Source organism: Dipteris shenzhenensis, chromosome 13 (genome assembly GCF_047967505.1).
Source record: "Dipteris shenzhenensis isolate YYH24624 ecotype China chromosome 13, Dip_SZ_1.0, whole genome shotgun sequence".
Classification (NCBI taxonomy): Eukaryota; Viridiplantae; Streptophyta; class Polypodiopsida; order Gleicheniales; family Dipteridaceae; genus Dipteris; species Dipteris shenzhenensis.
Genome location: NC_141608.1, coordinates 41,379,717 through 41,393,445, shown reverse-complemented (window position 1 = coordinate 41,393,445; position 13,729 = coordinate 41,379,717). Strand labels below are relative to the sequence as shown.

Here is a 13,729-nt window from a genome sequence, read left to right as displayed (position 1 = left end):
ATATCTTGTTATTAATACTATAAAAACAATAGAAAGATATTGCCATATGATATAAATGAATTTAATAAGTAATTATTTATGTATAATATTATTACATTGAGAGTGATTATGAGGGATGTTTCTTAAAGGAATTATTTTTCAACACTTTTTTAAGGTAATAACGAGGGTACAAATGAATGTCTATGAATAAGAAGATTTATGTTATGTAAAAATGAATGAGTGACTAGTCTCTATAAAATAAAAGTGAAAATACCATGTTTCCTAAAGAAATACTATTTTTTAAATCTCTTGAAAAATACGCTCAGATAAACCTGCTCATAGGTTTTTGCTCGTAAAATTGATGCATCCAACTTCTGGCTCCTTAGCCTTGGGTCTCTTTAAAGGACATTGCTTGACCACATGTGTGGATAGACCACACAAAAAGCAAGAATAAGGGAGATTTTTTCCTATTCTACTCCTAGAACTTCACCTAGCCCACTACATAGGGAGGGGAGCTGGTTACATAAGTACAAAGGCAAGTCTAAAACCTATACCCATACAAGAATTTTAGTAGATCTAGGAGAGTCTAGAGAAAAGTCTTTGGACCACCACTCAAGATACAAGGGTTGATTTCTAATAGTCCAAAGGCTATTTTGCATGGCTCTAGAAGCCATTTCTAGTTTCTAAAAAAAAAAGACAAAAAAGCCTTTCTTGAGGAATCTTACATTAACATTTAAACCTTTCCTAATCTAGTTCATCCTTTCCTAATCCAGGATTCAATGAAAGTGAGAGGGGGTCTCACTCCAGGCAAAAAGCCTACTAATGCATGAGTTCTAAGCTAGACTAGGGAGTCTTGAAGAAGATTGTCATCTAGGAAAGCTTTAACTAACTTACCTTCTCCATCTGCTATATCCTCTCTATCAGATTGTTGTGCTCCGTCCTCATCTAGTTGTGGAGCACGTCGGGGTTTTGAGATGCCCAATGATAGGTGGTCTTCAACTTCTTTCTCGTAGGTTGAGGGTAGCCTCTTGTCTCCCGTAATCTACCCAAAAGCTTCTCTATCTCCTCTTGTGTCCTGATCTGAGGAGCCTCCACTAAGGGAAGGCACTTTGTCTATTGTCTTTGGTTAGGGTCCGTTATCTCTTATTTTATCATTTCACATGGTTCCAGTTTCAAGTGCATGCTTAGAGGGAAAGCTGGTACCAGTGCGTGCAGCTCCTCCTTCACCTTTATCGTCAACTTCTCTTCGTTGGAGGCAGTACATGAGAAAGAACGTGTTCCTGGGGGGAGGCCGAAGAAGCCACTCTATGGCTTCCTCATGGCTTCTGAGCTGCATGTGCATAAGAGGGGTGCACAGCTCCTCCTTGTCCTCCTCTTCCTCCATGGACAGTCGAGCTAGTTCCAAATCGCAAAGGTGGCGCCTCTCATTCCAAAGTTTGTTTGACTATAAGCACAGGGAAGCGGGTATTATCAGCTAGATTGAGGCATTCTGGCAGATGAGGTAAGTGAGTGTCTACGTCTGCGAAATCCGACAAGAAGTCACTCTCAAAAGGTTGATGAGGTAAGTCGAAAGCGACATTTAGAGGGTTGATGGAAGTGGAGGCGTACGGGCGGAAGGATTTAACATCCCCCTCATGGCCTCTATCGCTGTCTCCATCATCCTTTGTCTCCATCGCTCTTTTTGCTCGTGGCAATCACATCTCCATCATTCATGCAATCCCTTATTTCCTCACAAATGCTTAAGGCATTGAATATTCTACTTAAACATGCATGCAAAGGAGAGGAAAGAAGGAAGGGGAAGGAGAAGGAGAAGGGGAAAGGGAAAGAGGAAGGGGAAGGGGAAGGGAAGGAAGGGGAATGCAACATAAGAAAACTGTCAGAGCGCATCTATAGACACATCTAACAGAGTGTCTATAGGTATAGCTGCTTGTTTTCTAAAAAATTAGATGCACTATTAGACAGGTCTATAGACACGCTCCGACAGATGCTTTTAAAAAAAAAGGTGAAAAGAACATGCACCCGACCCCAAAAAGAACAACACTAGTACCAAAAACTTCCCTTCCCTGCATACGACAAAGGATGAATCCAAGGAGAGCAACTTCCAAAGAGGACCAACCACCAAGAGACTTACCTTGGATAGAGGTATGGAAGCTTCTTATCTTTCTTCAAAGTTGCTTCTCCTTCTTCTCTTCCTTGTTTTCCCTCTTCTCTTGAATGCTTAAACATGAGTGTGTAAGCCTGGAGATGAGTGTGGGTGCTTGGACATGAGTGTGGATGCCTAGAGCTATGTGTGTTAATACAAAAGCATGCTGCGTGATGCTAAAAGTATCGTAAGGAAAGCAAGCGCACTAAAAGTAGGTTCCAAAATCAGTTTGTAGTTTGCGCATCTATTAGCATGGTTAAAAACGTGTCTAAAAGCGCATCTATCAGTGCATCTACACTATATTTTAGACAGGCCTATAGATGCATTCTATAGTAGAGACGCGGTGTTAGACGCGCTTTTAGATGCTACACAAAGTTTTGACATTTACAACTCATGCAAGAATACATTTTTTGGGTTGTTTATCTGTAGGATGTCTTCATCTTCAATAAGTAGCTCCAATGAGGATGAATCCCTCCATATCCACCATCGCAAAATGTGGTTGGAGCAAAAAATCAAATGTATGTGTGATCGATGTCGAGGAAACCTATATCGTGCATGCAAAATTACACTCAATCACATCTCAAAGTATGGAGAATGGGATGTGATCATATCCCGGGTAAGTGTTAAAGCATTAAGGTTGATTGAGATACCAATGGGTGTTCATGTGTTTGATATATGATCCTTTTTTTAATTGATACAGGATGCAGTGCCATACTCACATATGTTACCCTATGCTCGTCGTGAGGAGGCGAAGCATCGGCAATATGAAGTGGGATCTTCAGGAGGGATCATTACAGATACATGGAGTGATGGTGATAGTATCCCTTCGCCATTACCTCATGAGGCTATGGAGGAGGAGGTGTTTGATGATATGGTGCGGGATTTATATGTCCATCAGTCCTCAGGTAGGGATGATAGCATGGAGCAGGACGATCTTTTTACTGCAGCATCGACTCCATTGTTTGAGGGGTGCACATTCTCTATTCTACCTACCTCCCTTGAGTTACTAAACTTACAGAGCATCTATGGATGGAGCAATGCAAGTTTGAATATATTACTGAAGTAAGCTTTAAAGTCTATTTTGCAAACATGGTGAATTATGCTAGTGGGTCAATTACTCGAATACTTTTTCTCATTTATGCTCTTCACATGTAGGCTATTATGTAAAATGTTTCCAAGGGAGAATAAATTACCACCCTCAAGAGATATGGCAAGAAAACATGTGACCTCTCTTGGAGGATTGGATTACACATCCATCCATGCATGTGTCAACGATTGCGTTCTGTTTCGTGGACCACATAAGGACACAAGAGAGTGTCCTACTTGTGGAGAGACAAGATATAGAGCAAATCTCAAAACTTTGGATGTGCCTCGTAAGGTTCTGCGACATTTTCCCATAATCCCTTGCGTCCAACATATGTTCAAGTGCAAATCCATTGTAGAGCTCATTTCATGGCATTCCTTCCATTGATCAACCGATGGCAAGTGGAGAACTCCCATAGACGCTCCTAAATGGAAGCATATTGAAGACACATGGCCAAGCTTCAAGGAAGAACCTAAGAACTTGAGACTTGGATTGGGTATGGACGGTGTGAACCATTTGGTCTCAAAAGCACCTCTTACAATGTATGGCTAGTGATATTGGTGAATTATAATCTTCCACCCTCTAAGGAGATTAAGAAAGGTCATGTTATGTTATCCCTTCTAATTCCAGGGAAACATAAACTCAAAATGTTGATGTTTATCTAGAGCCTTTAATTGATGAGCTAGAGATACTTTGCAGAGGTATCGAGGTGCATGACATGAGCAAGCCTCCCTCATCATGAGACTTTAATTGCAAAGCAGTGATGTGGACGATGCATGACTTCCCATGCTATGGCGAATGTTCAGGTAATCATTGAACTTTTAATTATGAGTAGGCAATCGATGTGGCACCTTGAACCCACCTTGAGCTCTTAATTACATCTATTGTTTAGGTCTCACTACATCGGGTTACCATGCATGTCCTGTTTGTGGTCCTTCACTAGTTGCCTCATGGGTAGACGGATTGAATAAGGTCATCTATGAGAATCACCATCGATTTCTCCCACTTGATCATCCTAGATATGTCACCCCTTGGAATGAAGTCCCCCCACACTCACTCACTATAGGAGATTGGATGAGAATTTGGGATGGTTCCACGGCTCCTCCACCACTTGGCATGAGCCAGTAAGGGTTTGTAACTATTGTGTGCTATATTGAATGGAAATAAAGATTGCATGCTAACACCATCTTTTGTTTAAATACTCCATCTTTTATTGACTACCATATTGGTTGGTCCCACCTCAAGATCAATCACCTGCTTGATACCATGCATATCTTCAAGAATGTGGCGTCTACCATTTGGGAACATTTGTATGGGACACAAGATTCCACAGGCATAAGCGAGGATCTATGCACCACAAGGAGGATGCGTGAAGGTTGGCCACAAGAGAGGACAAATGGGCGTGTCTTTTTACCCCGTGCATTGTGGAGTTTATCACAGCTAGAGATGGTGGTGGTGAAGCGAGCTATCACTACAATTTGTACTTGCACTGGATGCATGAGGTGTTTGAAGGGGGCCTTCACAAAGAGCAAGAAAAGAGATGTAGAGCAATTATATGGCTTGAAATCTCATGATTGGCACAAGATGCTCCAAGTAATTATTTTATGTGCATAATCTCTTTTTCCTTCCAAATTTGTGAGTGAATTAGAAGCAAATAATCAACAATTCCTCGTGTGTGCAGTTCATACTACCTACTAGCATTTCTCGTAGTGCATCGAAGGATGTGAAGGATTGTATTTACAAGATGGGCGAGCTTATGAGGTACTTTACAGGATACAAAATGTGAAGCGTATCAATGCTCCATGCAAGGTTTTCATATTGCTAATATGGTGTACTTTTTCCTTTCTAGGTATGTAAGCTCAAAGGAAATAGATCCCACCATGCTTGAGAGTGCTCGAGTTATGTCAGTGGAGGTGGTTTATTTGGTGGAGGAGACCTTTCCACGTTCTATTCTCACAAGCCAACTACATCTCATAGTGCATTTGGTGGATGAGATTGCTATATGTGGCACTGTACATGCACTATGGTTGTTTTTCCTCGAGCGCTTCATGAAGACCTTGAAGGGTTTTGTGAGGCAAAATGCAAGGCAAGAAGGTAGCATGGCTGAGGGTTGGTTGGTACAAGAGTCACTTGTATATATTTCTGAGTTTCTTGTTGATGAGGAGAGCTCTCTCCCACAACTATAGAGAGACGATGAAGACCTAAAGATGACCTCTATTGTGCCTCAAGGGAAAGGACAGAGCAAAGTAATAGACACAGAGTTGCTTAATAATATCAACCTCTATTGCATGCTTAATAGTGATGTGATGAAAAGATGGGTGACAAGATACAAGGATGCAAAGGCAAGGAGAAAGGGCCCTATTTCGTACACACCACAAATCTCGTGTGCCATACCCTTAGAATCTAAGAGCACTTCCCAAAGGATATTCATGTGGATTGGCTACATGACAAAATGGAGAGAGTAGAGAGAGGCGAGGGGATGCTTATCACAATGGAAGAATGGGAGTATGCTAGAGGATGCATGAGTAAGGTCGGTATATAGAATGTTATGCATAAGTTAGGAGCTTTCAACAATTTAGATTGCTTATTTAATTGATTTTGTCTTGGTATAGTGTACTATCTTCGATGCTATATGGTGTGAGGGCATGCATTTTCGGACCACAAGATTACGGCATCATTGCTAGCTTTGAGAGAGCCAATGGAGCCATAGATGATTATTGTGGCGTAATCCAATCTATTATTAAGCTTGAGTTTCGACGCTTCTTTGTGTATGTTTTGGATGTCAAGTGGTTTAAGGACGTGGTGGAAAGAGATGCTAATGCAACAATCAAACACTATGCAAGTAGCTTTGTAGCTATTGACTCCACAAAGTTTTGGCAAAGCAAGAAGGACACACTAGTACAACCGCAACAATGTGAACATGTACTGTACACATATAAAAATACTCACTTTTAAATATTTGATACCTTTGATGCAATGAAGATAACATGATTGTATTTGTGTTTGAATTAGGTTGTCTATCAACCAATGGTGGATTATAATAGGTGGTGGCATGTCATACCTATTACACCACGTTCCAAAGTGGTGTATAGTACATTTACTAATATGGAACGTATGGAGGATGATCATGGCCATGGAGGTGATGATGACCGTGATACGAGAGAGGAGGATGATCATGACATAGGAGATAGAGATATTGAGGCCATCACCCATGAGGACGAGCCTACCATTGGTGATGCTGATTTCACTGAGCATATGAGTAGCACAAGTAGAAGTGGGCTAAATGTATTTGTAGATATCAACATTGGTTTGGATTTTGATCCATGTTGCTTTCGCAAGGACAACTTTACAAACATGCACTTGGGGCCACAAACAAGGCATCCTATTCATAGCATGCAAGTCTTCTCGCACTCCTCTCGAGTCTTTGGAACCAACCAAGTGTACCCAAATAGTAGCCCCCACATTCTTGAAGATATGCATGGGATCCAAGAGATGATTGATTTGTAACTGACCCCAATAAGGAAGTGTTGGGATATTTGGTGCATGTGTGCATCCACGAGCAGTCATATGGATGTGTGTGTGTGTAGAAGAGGAACACTTAGTGCCATAGACCATGACACAGGTGATGATGTAATGCAAAGGCCCCCACATGGGGTGGTGCCTATGATTGTGGAGTTCCTATGATCTAGGAGCTACCTCCATTGATGTAGGAGAGGTGCCATTGATTTAGGCCACCCTCTCTCCATTTCTATAAAAGAGGGACTTCCCTCTCACAATGAATAGGACACCCATTTGAATATCTCATGTGTTCTCACTCACCTCCATGATGAAGATCTCCTCTCTCCCCAAGTTCCAACATTTGGTATCAGAGCTTCCTTGAGTCCCTAGCCCATTGTAGCTTCAATATGCCACCTCATCATCTTCTTCTCAGCCCTCCATCTTCTTCTTCATTTCTACCCTCTTTCTCTCCAGATTTTGCTTAGCTCCATGCTCCTTCATTAAGCGACCATTCCCAGAGCCCTCTAAGCTAAAGTTTCCTCTCTTGGGGTGCACCTTTGACACCAAACAATTAGAGAGAGATGCCCTCTATAGCCCGTGCTGACACGATCTCTGCTCGCTAAACTTTCAAGCAATTTCACCTATTGACATGATATTTCACCAATTCCTTTTAGCCAGGGGTGGGAAACACTATGAGCTTGCTACTCATGAAATTTGAGCTCAAATGCTTACTAGAATAAGGAGAACCAAGCAAAAGACCAATCGGAGAAGGGGCTACTGTCATGGGCAATGCTACACATTTTTTTGGCAATCCTCTCTGCTAGAAGTAGTCCTCAGTTAGAGTTTCCGATTACCTTTGAAAGCCCCACCCTCTCAAAGCTTTTCTCTTCAACTTCAATTGCACCCTCCAATTTCAGACTGCTCAATTTGGGGGTAACAGTGATATCTACTGTGGGGTTAAAGGTCACTGTGCCCTAACCCCAGTTATGTACAATACTCAAACACATATATAAATGAATGAAAAAGAAGATTAGGGTGGTTCTGCACCCACCAAAACTTGTGTGGCTCTCTGTCTCTCTCTCTCCTTCTTCCGTTCTTGCTTCCGTTGAGAGCACTCTCAACTGGTATCAGAGCCCGGGTGATCTAGCTGAGCGTGCGTGAATGCTTGAAGCTCAACAGCTTTGTGGGAGGAAGGAGAAGCTCTGTGGGAAGCTTTGTGGGTGACTTTACTTGCATCCGAGTGTGCAGAGACCTTGGAAAAACCTTTGGAAAAGTCACTTTGGCTTTGCGAAGTGGTTTTGAGAGCCTGTTAAGAGCTTTCAAAGAAAAAGTCGTTTTTTGAGCTTTTCCCTATTCCGTTCGATGACAGAGACTCTGTATTGACTTGTAGAGGCAACTATTGCTTGCTTTTGGTATCCACATTACTTCAGGAGCCTGGAAACACCTTCATTCTTGAATCTGGGATCATTTCAGTGGATTTCTGACTCACTGTGTCAGTTCCTGCGTTTTTTGCCCGGGTGTTGGAACTCAAGTTTGGAGCAACCATTTGCAGATCTGTCAGTTCCGGTGGACTCAGGAGGTCCTAAAACTTCTATGTTGCTCATCATTCGCACTCTGGTGGAGTTTACAGATAGCTCTGTTTCCAAAAACGTTTTTTAGTCCGTGTGTTGGACCCAGTGATTGAGACCACGGTTTCCAAAACCGTCTGTCGAACGCCCAAAAACCCCTACCTGTCAGTTCTTGCATGATTCGGTGGAGGATTTTCAGAGTTATAAATCTCTGTGTATTCGATTTCGTCTCTCTGTTATGCATTTTTCATAGTAAGGTTTTGAAACCTTAGATTTATGCCACATGGCAGTGGATAAGTGTTGACTCCCATTTCTCACTCATCGGTTGGGATTTTGGAGTTCTGGCAGAAGAGAGATATTTGCAGATTTTCTTGCTGAGTCCGATTATGCAATGGCGCCCATGTTTTGAAGCATCTCAGGTTCTATTTTCAGTAGCGCTCATTACCGTGGGACTATGATTTCTTGAGCATACCTTATGCAGATCACTCTGGTTGCAGTTTGAGCAGTGTGCGCTCATTCGTGGTATGCATTAGGTTGCAATGGATGATTTATAGGCCATTTGGATGCATTGCGGTCCTTGTTGGATGCACTGATAGGCCCAAATTGCCTTGTGGGATGCTATTTTTTTATGGACGCTTTGCATATGGATGCTATTTTAAGCTGAGGGACAGCTTTGACACATTGCAGGTGATGCAGTGATAGTGCTATGCTCTCTTGGATGAGATATTATTGATGCATATGCCAGTGGACGGTGTTTATGCTTGAGTCATTTGGCACTTATTGGCATTTTCTTTTGGGCCAGATTTGCTCATATGGATGCATAGTATATGCACATGAGTCAGATGCATCTTTTGATGCTTTGAGCTTTGAGTTTTTTGTGATATTTCAGTCTATTATGGCATACACATTTGGGTGCACCTGGTATTTGGTGTGATTCTCTCTTGCAGGCACTAGCATTTGGGATTTTGCTTTATTTGCATCATGGCATCCTCTTCCATGTCTGAAAAGGAGTTTTTCAGCATTAAAAAGTTTGATGGGACAAACTTTTCTTTGTGGAAAGAACAAATAAGGGATGTGCTTATTCAAAAGAAGCAAATTAAACCCTTGGCAGGTATTGAAGCTAAGCCTGCGGATATGTCTGAGGATGATTGGAATGAGTTGGATGCATTAGCAAAGTCTACTATTAGACTTCATCTTGCAGAGTCAGTTTATTTCACAATAGTAAATGAGCAGACTACGGAAGATTTGTGGAAGAAACTGTGTGCCACTTATGAGAAGGAAACTGCCTCTAATAAAGTTTACCTCATGAAGAGGTTGTTTGAGCTGCAAATGAAGGAAGGGGTCTCCATTGCTTCTCACTTGAATGAATTCAATATTATTTTCAGCCAGCTTCAGGCTCAGAAAATGAATTTTGATGCGGAGACTAAGGCAATATTTCTCTTATGTTCATTGCCATCCTCATGGGATACCTTCCGTACAGCTGTCAGTAACTCTGCACCTGGTGGTATACTGAAATTTGATGATGTTGTGGGTAGCTTGTTGGTCGAGGAGATTAGACGGAAGTCTATGGATGGCAACAAGCAGGATGCAGCCTTAAATGTGCAAAGTTGTAGATCACAGTTCAGGGGGAAGTCCCAAGAAAGAGGGAAGTCTCGTAGCAAATCCAGGGCACGGAACATTGAGGGTTACCATTGTGGCAAGAAGGGCCATATGAAAAAGGATTGCTACAAGCTGAAAAGAGAGCAAAAGGATAAGAAAAAGAATGCAAATTGGGGTGCAAATCAAAAGGAAGAGAGCCCAAGGGAGGACAAAGGAAAAGTGAAGATCGAGGAGATCAATGCAGTCACACATGATAGTGACAATGACATTCTCTTCATGTCTAGTTTATCTGCAGAGTTGCTTACCACTTCAGATGATGCATATTCTCAGGATTGGATTTTGGATTCTGGTGCTTCATTTCATGTTACTCCCCATAGGGAATGGTTCCACTTATGACAGTGGAAAGACAGGTTGTGTGCATCTTGGAAATGACTATGCATGTGACATAGTGGGAGCAGGTGACATAAAGTTTTCTTTTGCAAATGGGTCTGCATTTGTTTTGAAACATGTGAGACATGTGCCTAAGCTGACCAAGAGTCTTATTTCAGTGGGTCAGCTAGATGATGCTGGTTTTCACACCACTTTTGGCTTTCAGAGTTGGAAAATTCAAAAGGGCTCTATGCTTTTGGCTAGGGGTGCCAAGTGTGGGACTTTGTATCCCTTACATGTATCAAGGATATTTGATCATGTTGTTGCAATAACCGAGCAGCCAAGCACTTCTTTGTGGCATTGCAGGTTGGGGCACATGAGCCAGAATGGAATGAAACTCTTATGCTGTTTGGGTTATGTACCGCATTTGAGTTTCTCTGATTTTGAATTTTGTGAGCATTGTCTCTATGGGAAGCAAACTAAATCAGCCCATAAAAGAAGGGGAAAGAAAGAGTTTGAAATGCTTGATTTGGTGCATTCAGACGTATGTGGTCCCATGCCTACACGGTCATTAGGCGGGGCTGAATACTATGTGACATTCATTGATGATGCAACTAGGAAAGTGTGGGCTTATGCTATAGCTCGGAAGAGTGATGTGTTCCAGGTATTTCAGAAATGGTTGGCCTTGGTTGAGAATCAGTCAGGTAGAACGCTTAAATGCCTACGGACTGACAATGGTGGAGAGTATCTCTCTCATGACTTTCAGCATTTCTGTGATACTCGTGGGATTAAGAGGGAGCTTACATCCCCTCGTACTCCAGAGCAAAATCCAGTTGCAGAAAAGATGAACCGTACCATTCAAGAAAGGTTGCAATGCATGCTTTCCAATGCAAGTCTTTCTGGTGGTTTTTCGGCTGAGGCAATGAAGACTGCAGTACATGTGATCAATAGATCACCTAGTAAGAGTTTGGATGGTGGTATTCCTGAAGAGGCATGGAGTGGCAAGAAGCCCTCTTACTCTCATTTGCGTATATTTGGGTGTGAGGCATATGCACATGTGCCAAAAGAGCTTCGAAAAAGCTAGATCCTAAGTCTAGGAAATGCATCTTTCTGGGTTATGGTGAAAGTGGAGAGATGGGCTATCGTCTCTGGGATCCAGAAGCAAAGAAGATCATACGCAGCCATGATGTGGTCTTCAATGAGAAGAAGATGCATAAGGCACCCATGAAGGATGTGGAAATGAGGAGAATCACTTTCCAGGATGTGAATCCACCTGCATATGTTGATAGACAGCAAGCTGTCCATGCACCAAATGTGCAAGAAATGGTACAACCAAGTACTCCCACAGGTATACAATCAAGGGTAGATGATGGATCATCTATTGGTGGAAATGATGAGCCAAATGTGGCTGATATGCAAGTGGGACAGCAAGCTGAAATGGCCTTGAGAAGATCATCTAGAGTGTCTAGACCGCCTGATAGGTTTGTTCCAGGGGTAGACTATGTGATGCTTACTGATTGCGGGGAGCCTTCTTGCTACAAAGAGGCTATGATGCATGAGGATCAATGCAAGTGGGAGTATGCTATGCAATCAGAGATGAGTTCACTTATGAAGAATAAGACTTGGGACTTGGTTTCTTTGCCACATGGAAAGAAAGCATTGCCATGTAAATGGGTCTACAAAATGAAGGTCACAGGTGATGATGTGCCTAGGTACAAGGCTCGCTTGGTTGCTAAAGGGTTCAAGCAAGAGAAGGGTGTGGACTTTGATGAGATATTCTCTCCGGTTGTGAAGATGACCACACTTAGATGCATGCTTGGACTAGTGGCATCAGAGGATATGGAGCTTATGCAAATGGATGTCAAGACAGCTTTCTTGCATGGGGATTTGCATGAGGAAATTTACATGGTTCAGCCGGAAGGCTTTGAAGAAAAGGGCAAAGTTTGCAAGCTGAAGAAGAGTCTCTTGTTGAGAGTTCACGCTCAACATCATGTGATCATGTGTGCATAGCACCATCACGTGATCATATGTGCATAGCACTAACCTTATAGAGTGCTATAAAGGAAAGGGTTAGCTCCCCTAACCCTAACCCTAAAAGGGTTTGTATATATTCTATTTTTTCAACTAATTCTAGTGTACAGTTAGTCATTTGTGGTGTGCTCTCTAGCTGTGCCCTCTCTCCTCATCTCCACTCTTCTCCTCTCCCCTCTTCATATTTTGTCATGGTATCAGAGCTCCCTTGTCTTCCGCTGAGACATTGAGTTTCTTGAGAGTGTGAGAGAGATTGTGAGATTGAGAGTTCTCTTGAGTGATTGTGAGATTCTTCCGTTCACTTCCGTTGAGAGAATTTCCGTCCATTGAAAGAAGATTTCCGTCATCTCCTTTGAGAGTTATTCATTCCGTTCATTCTTTGTGAGGACTTCCATTATGAGTGAGAGAGAGATTGTCCATCCATTATCTTTGTGAGAAAAATAGAGAGAGTTCTTCTTTCTGTAAGAGTAAGAGATTGAAATCCATTCATGCTGAGAGAAAGTGTGAGAATTTCTATGAGGAATAGAGGACTCTGAGAGATTAGAAGAAAGAGCCTCCATATCAGAGAGAAAGAGAGACTCCAAAGCAGCAAGGGCGGCCGACTAGCTACAACGACTCCATCATCGCCAAGGTCCAAGGCTCTTCTACAACTTCATTGCGCCGCTCGACAGCAGCACCAGTACCTCTTCCTTCGCGTGACTTTCAAGCCTTCGCGGACTGCGGCAGCGCCAACGATCTCCTACTGCTTGACCTGGCTTGCGGAAGCCTCCAAGCATTTGCAGATGGCCTGGCGAGCAGCCTGGCTGCTATCTTGATGCCCGCGCAGCAGCGAGCAGCCTGGCTGCTATCTTGACGCCCGCGCAGCAAGTGGAAGCGGCGGTGGGCTTGGGAGATCCCTTTTTTTTTGAGGTAATTCAGGCAAGGAACAAGGGCGCCGGTGACCGTCCCACACGCCACTTGAGCTTCCGCGTCGCCCACCCAGGCGCCCATCACAAGCAGCACGCCAAGAAATAAGGCATGGTAGTAGCAAGCTCCCATGCAAGCCATCTCTTACGTTCTACCCCTTCTGCGAGCTCGCCTCCAGCATGGTAACCGCGCACCGCCATAACGCCTCCAGATGACAAATACTGAGTAAGGAAAATCTCCACGGCGGTGCCTCCACGAGCCAACGTGCTCCTCAGCCCTCCGCGACGGCATCGGCGTCTTCGACGAAATCAAGATTCCGACGAATCTTTTTTTGATTCCGGTGGCTCACATCGCGACACATGGCAGATAGGACTTAACCAGGGTTAGGTTCAGTCAACCCCTAGTTAGGTGGTTTGATCACAATTGCGACACGTGGCAACGGCATCTTATCTGGCCACGTCACCTATCTTATCTGCCACGTCAGCTGACACGTCACCTTTGCCACATCACCTCTACCACGTCAGCTGCCACGTCATCACTACCACGTCAACT

At 43.1% G+C, this 13,729-nt stretch overlaps 1 protein-coding gene across 1 annotated transcript; it reads left to right on the top strand.

Annotated features, from left to right (window-relative positions):
• Nucleotides 1-5,831: 5,831 nt before the first annotated feature.
• On the top strand, nucleotides 5,832-13,285 carry LOC147895411 (uncharacterized). The gene is made up of 3 exons (XM_087383467.1): nucleotides 5,832-6,128; nucleotides 6,219-6,583; nucleotides 13,054-13,285. Exons 1-3 carry the CDS (start codon nucleotides 5,832-5,834, stop codon nucleotides 13,283-13,285), a joined length of 894 nt encoding a protein of 297 aa, XP_087239593.1.
• The last annotated feature ends 444 nt before the right edge of the window (nucleotides 13,286-13,729 follow it).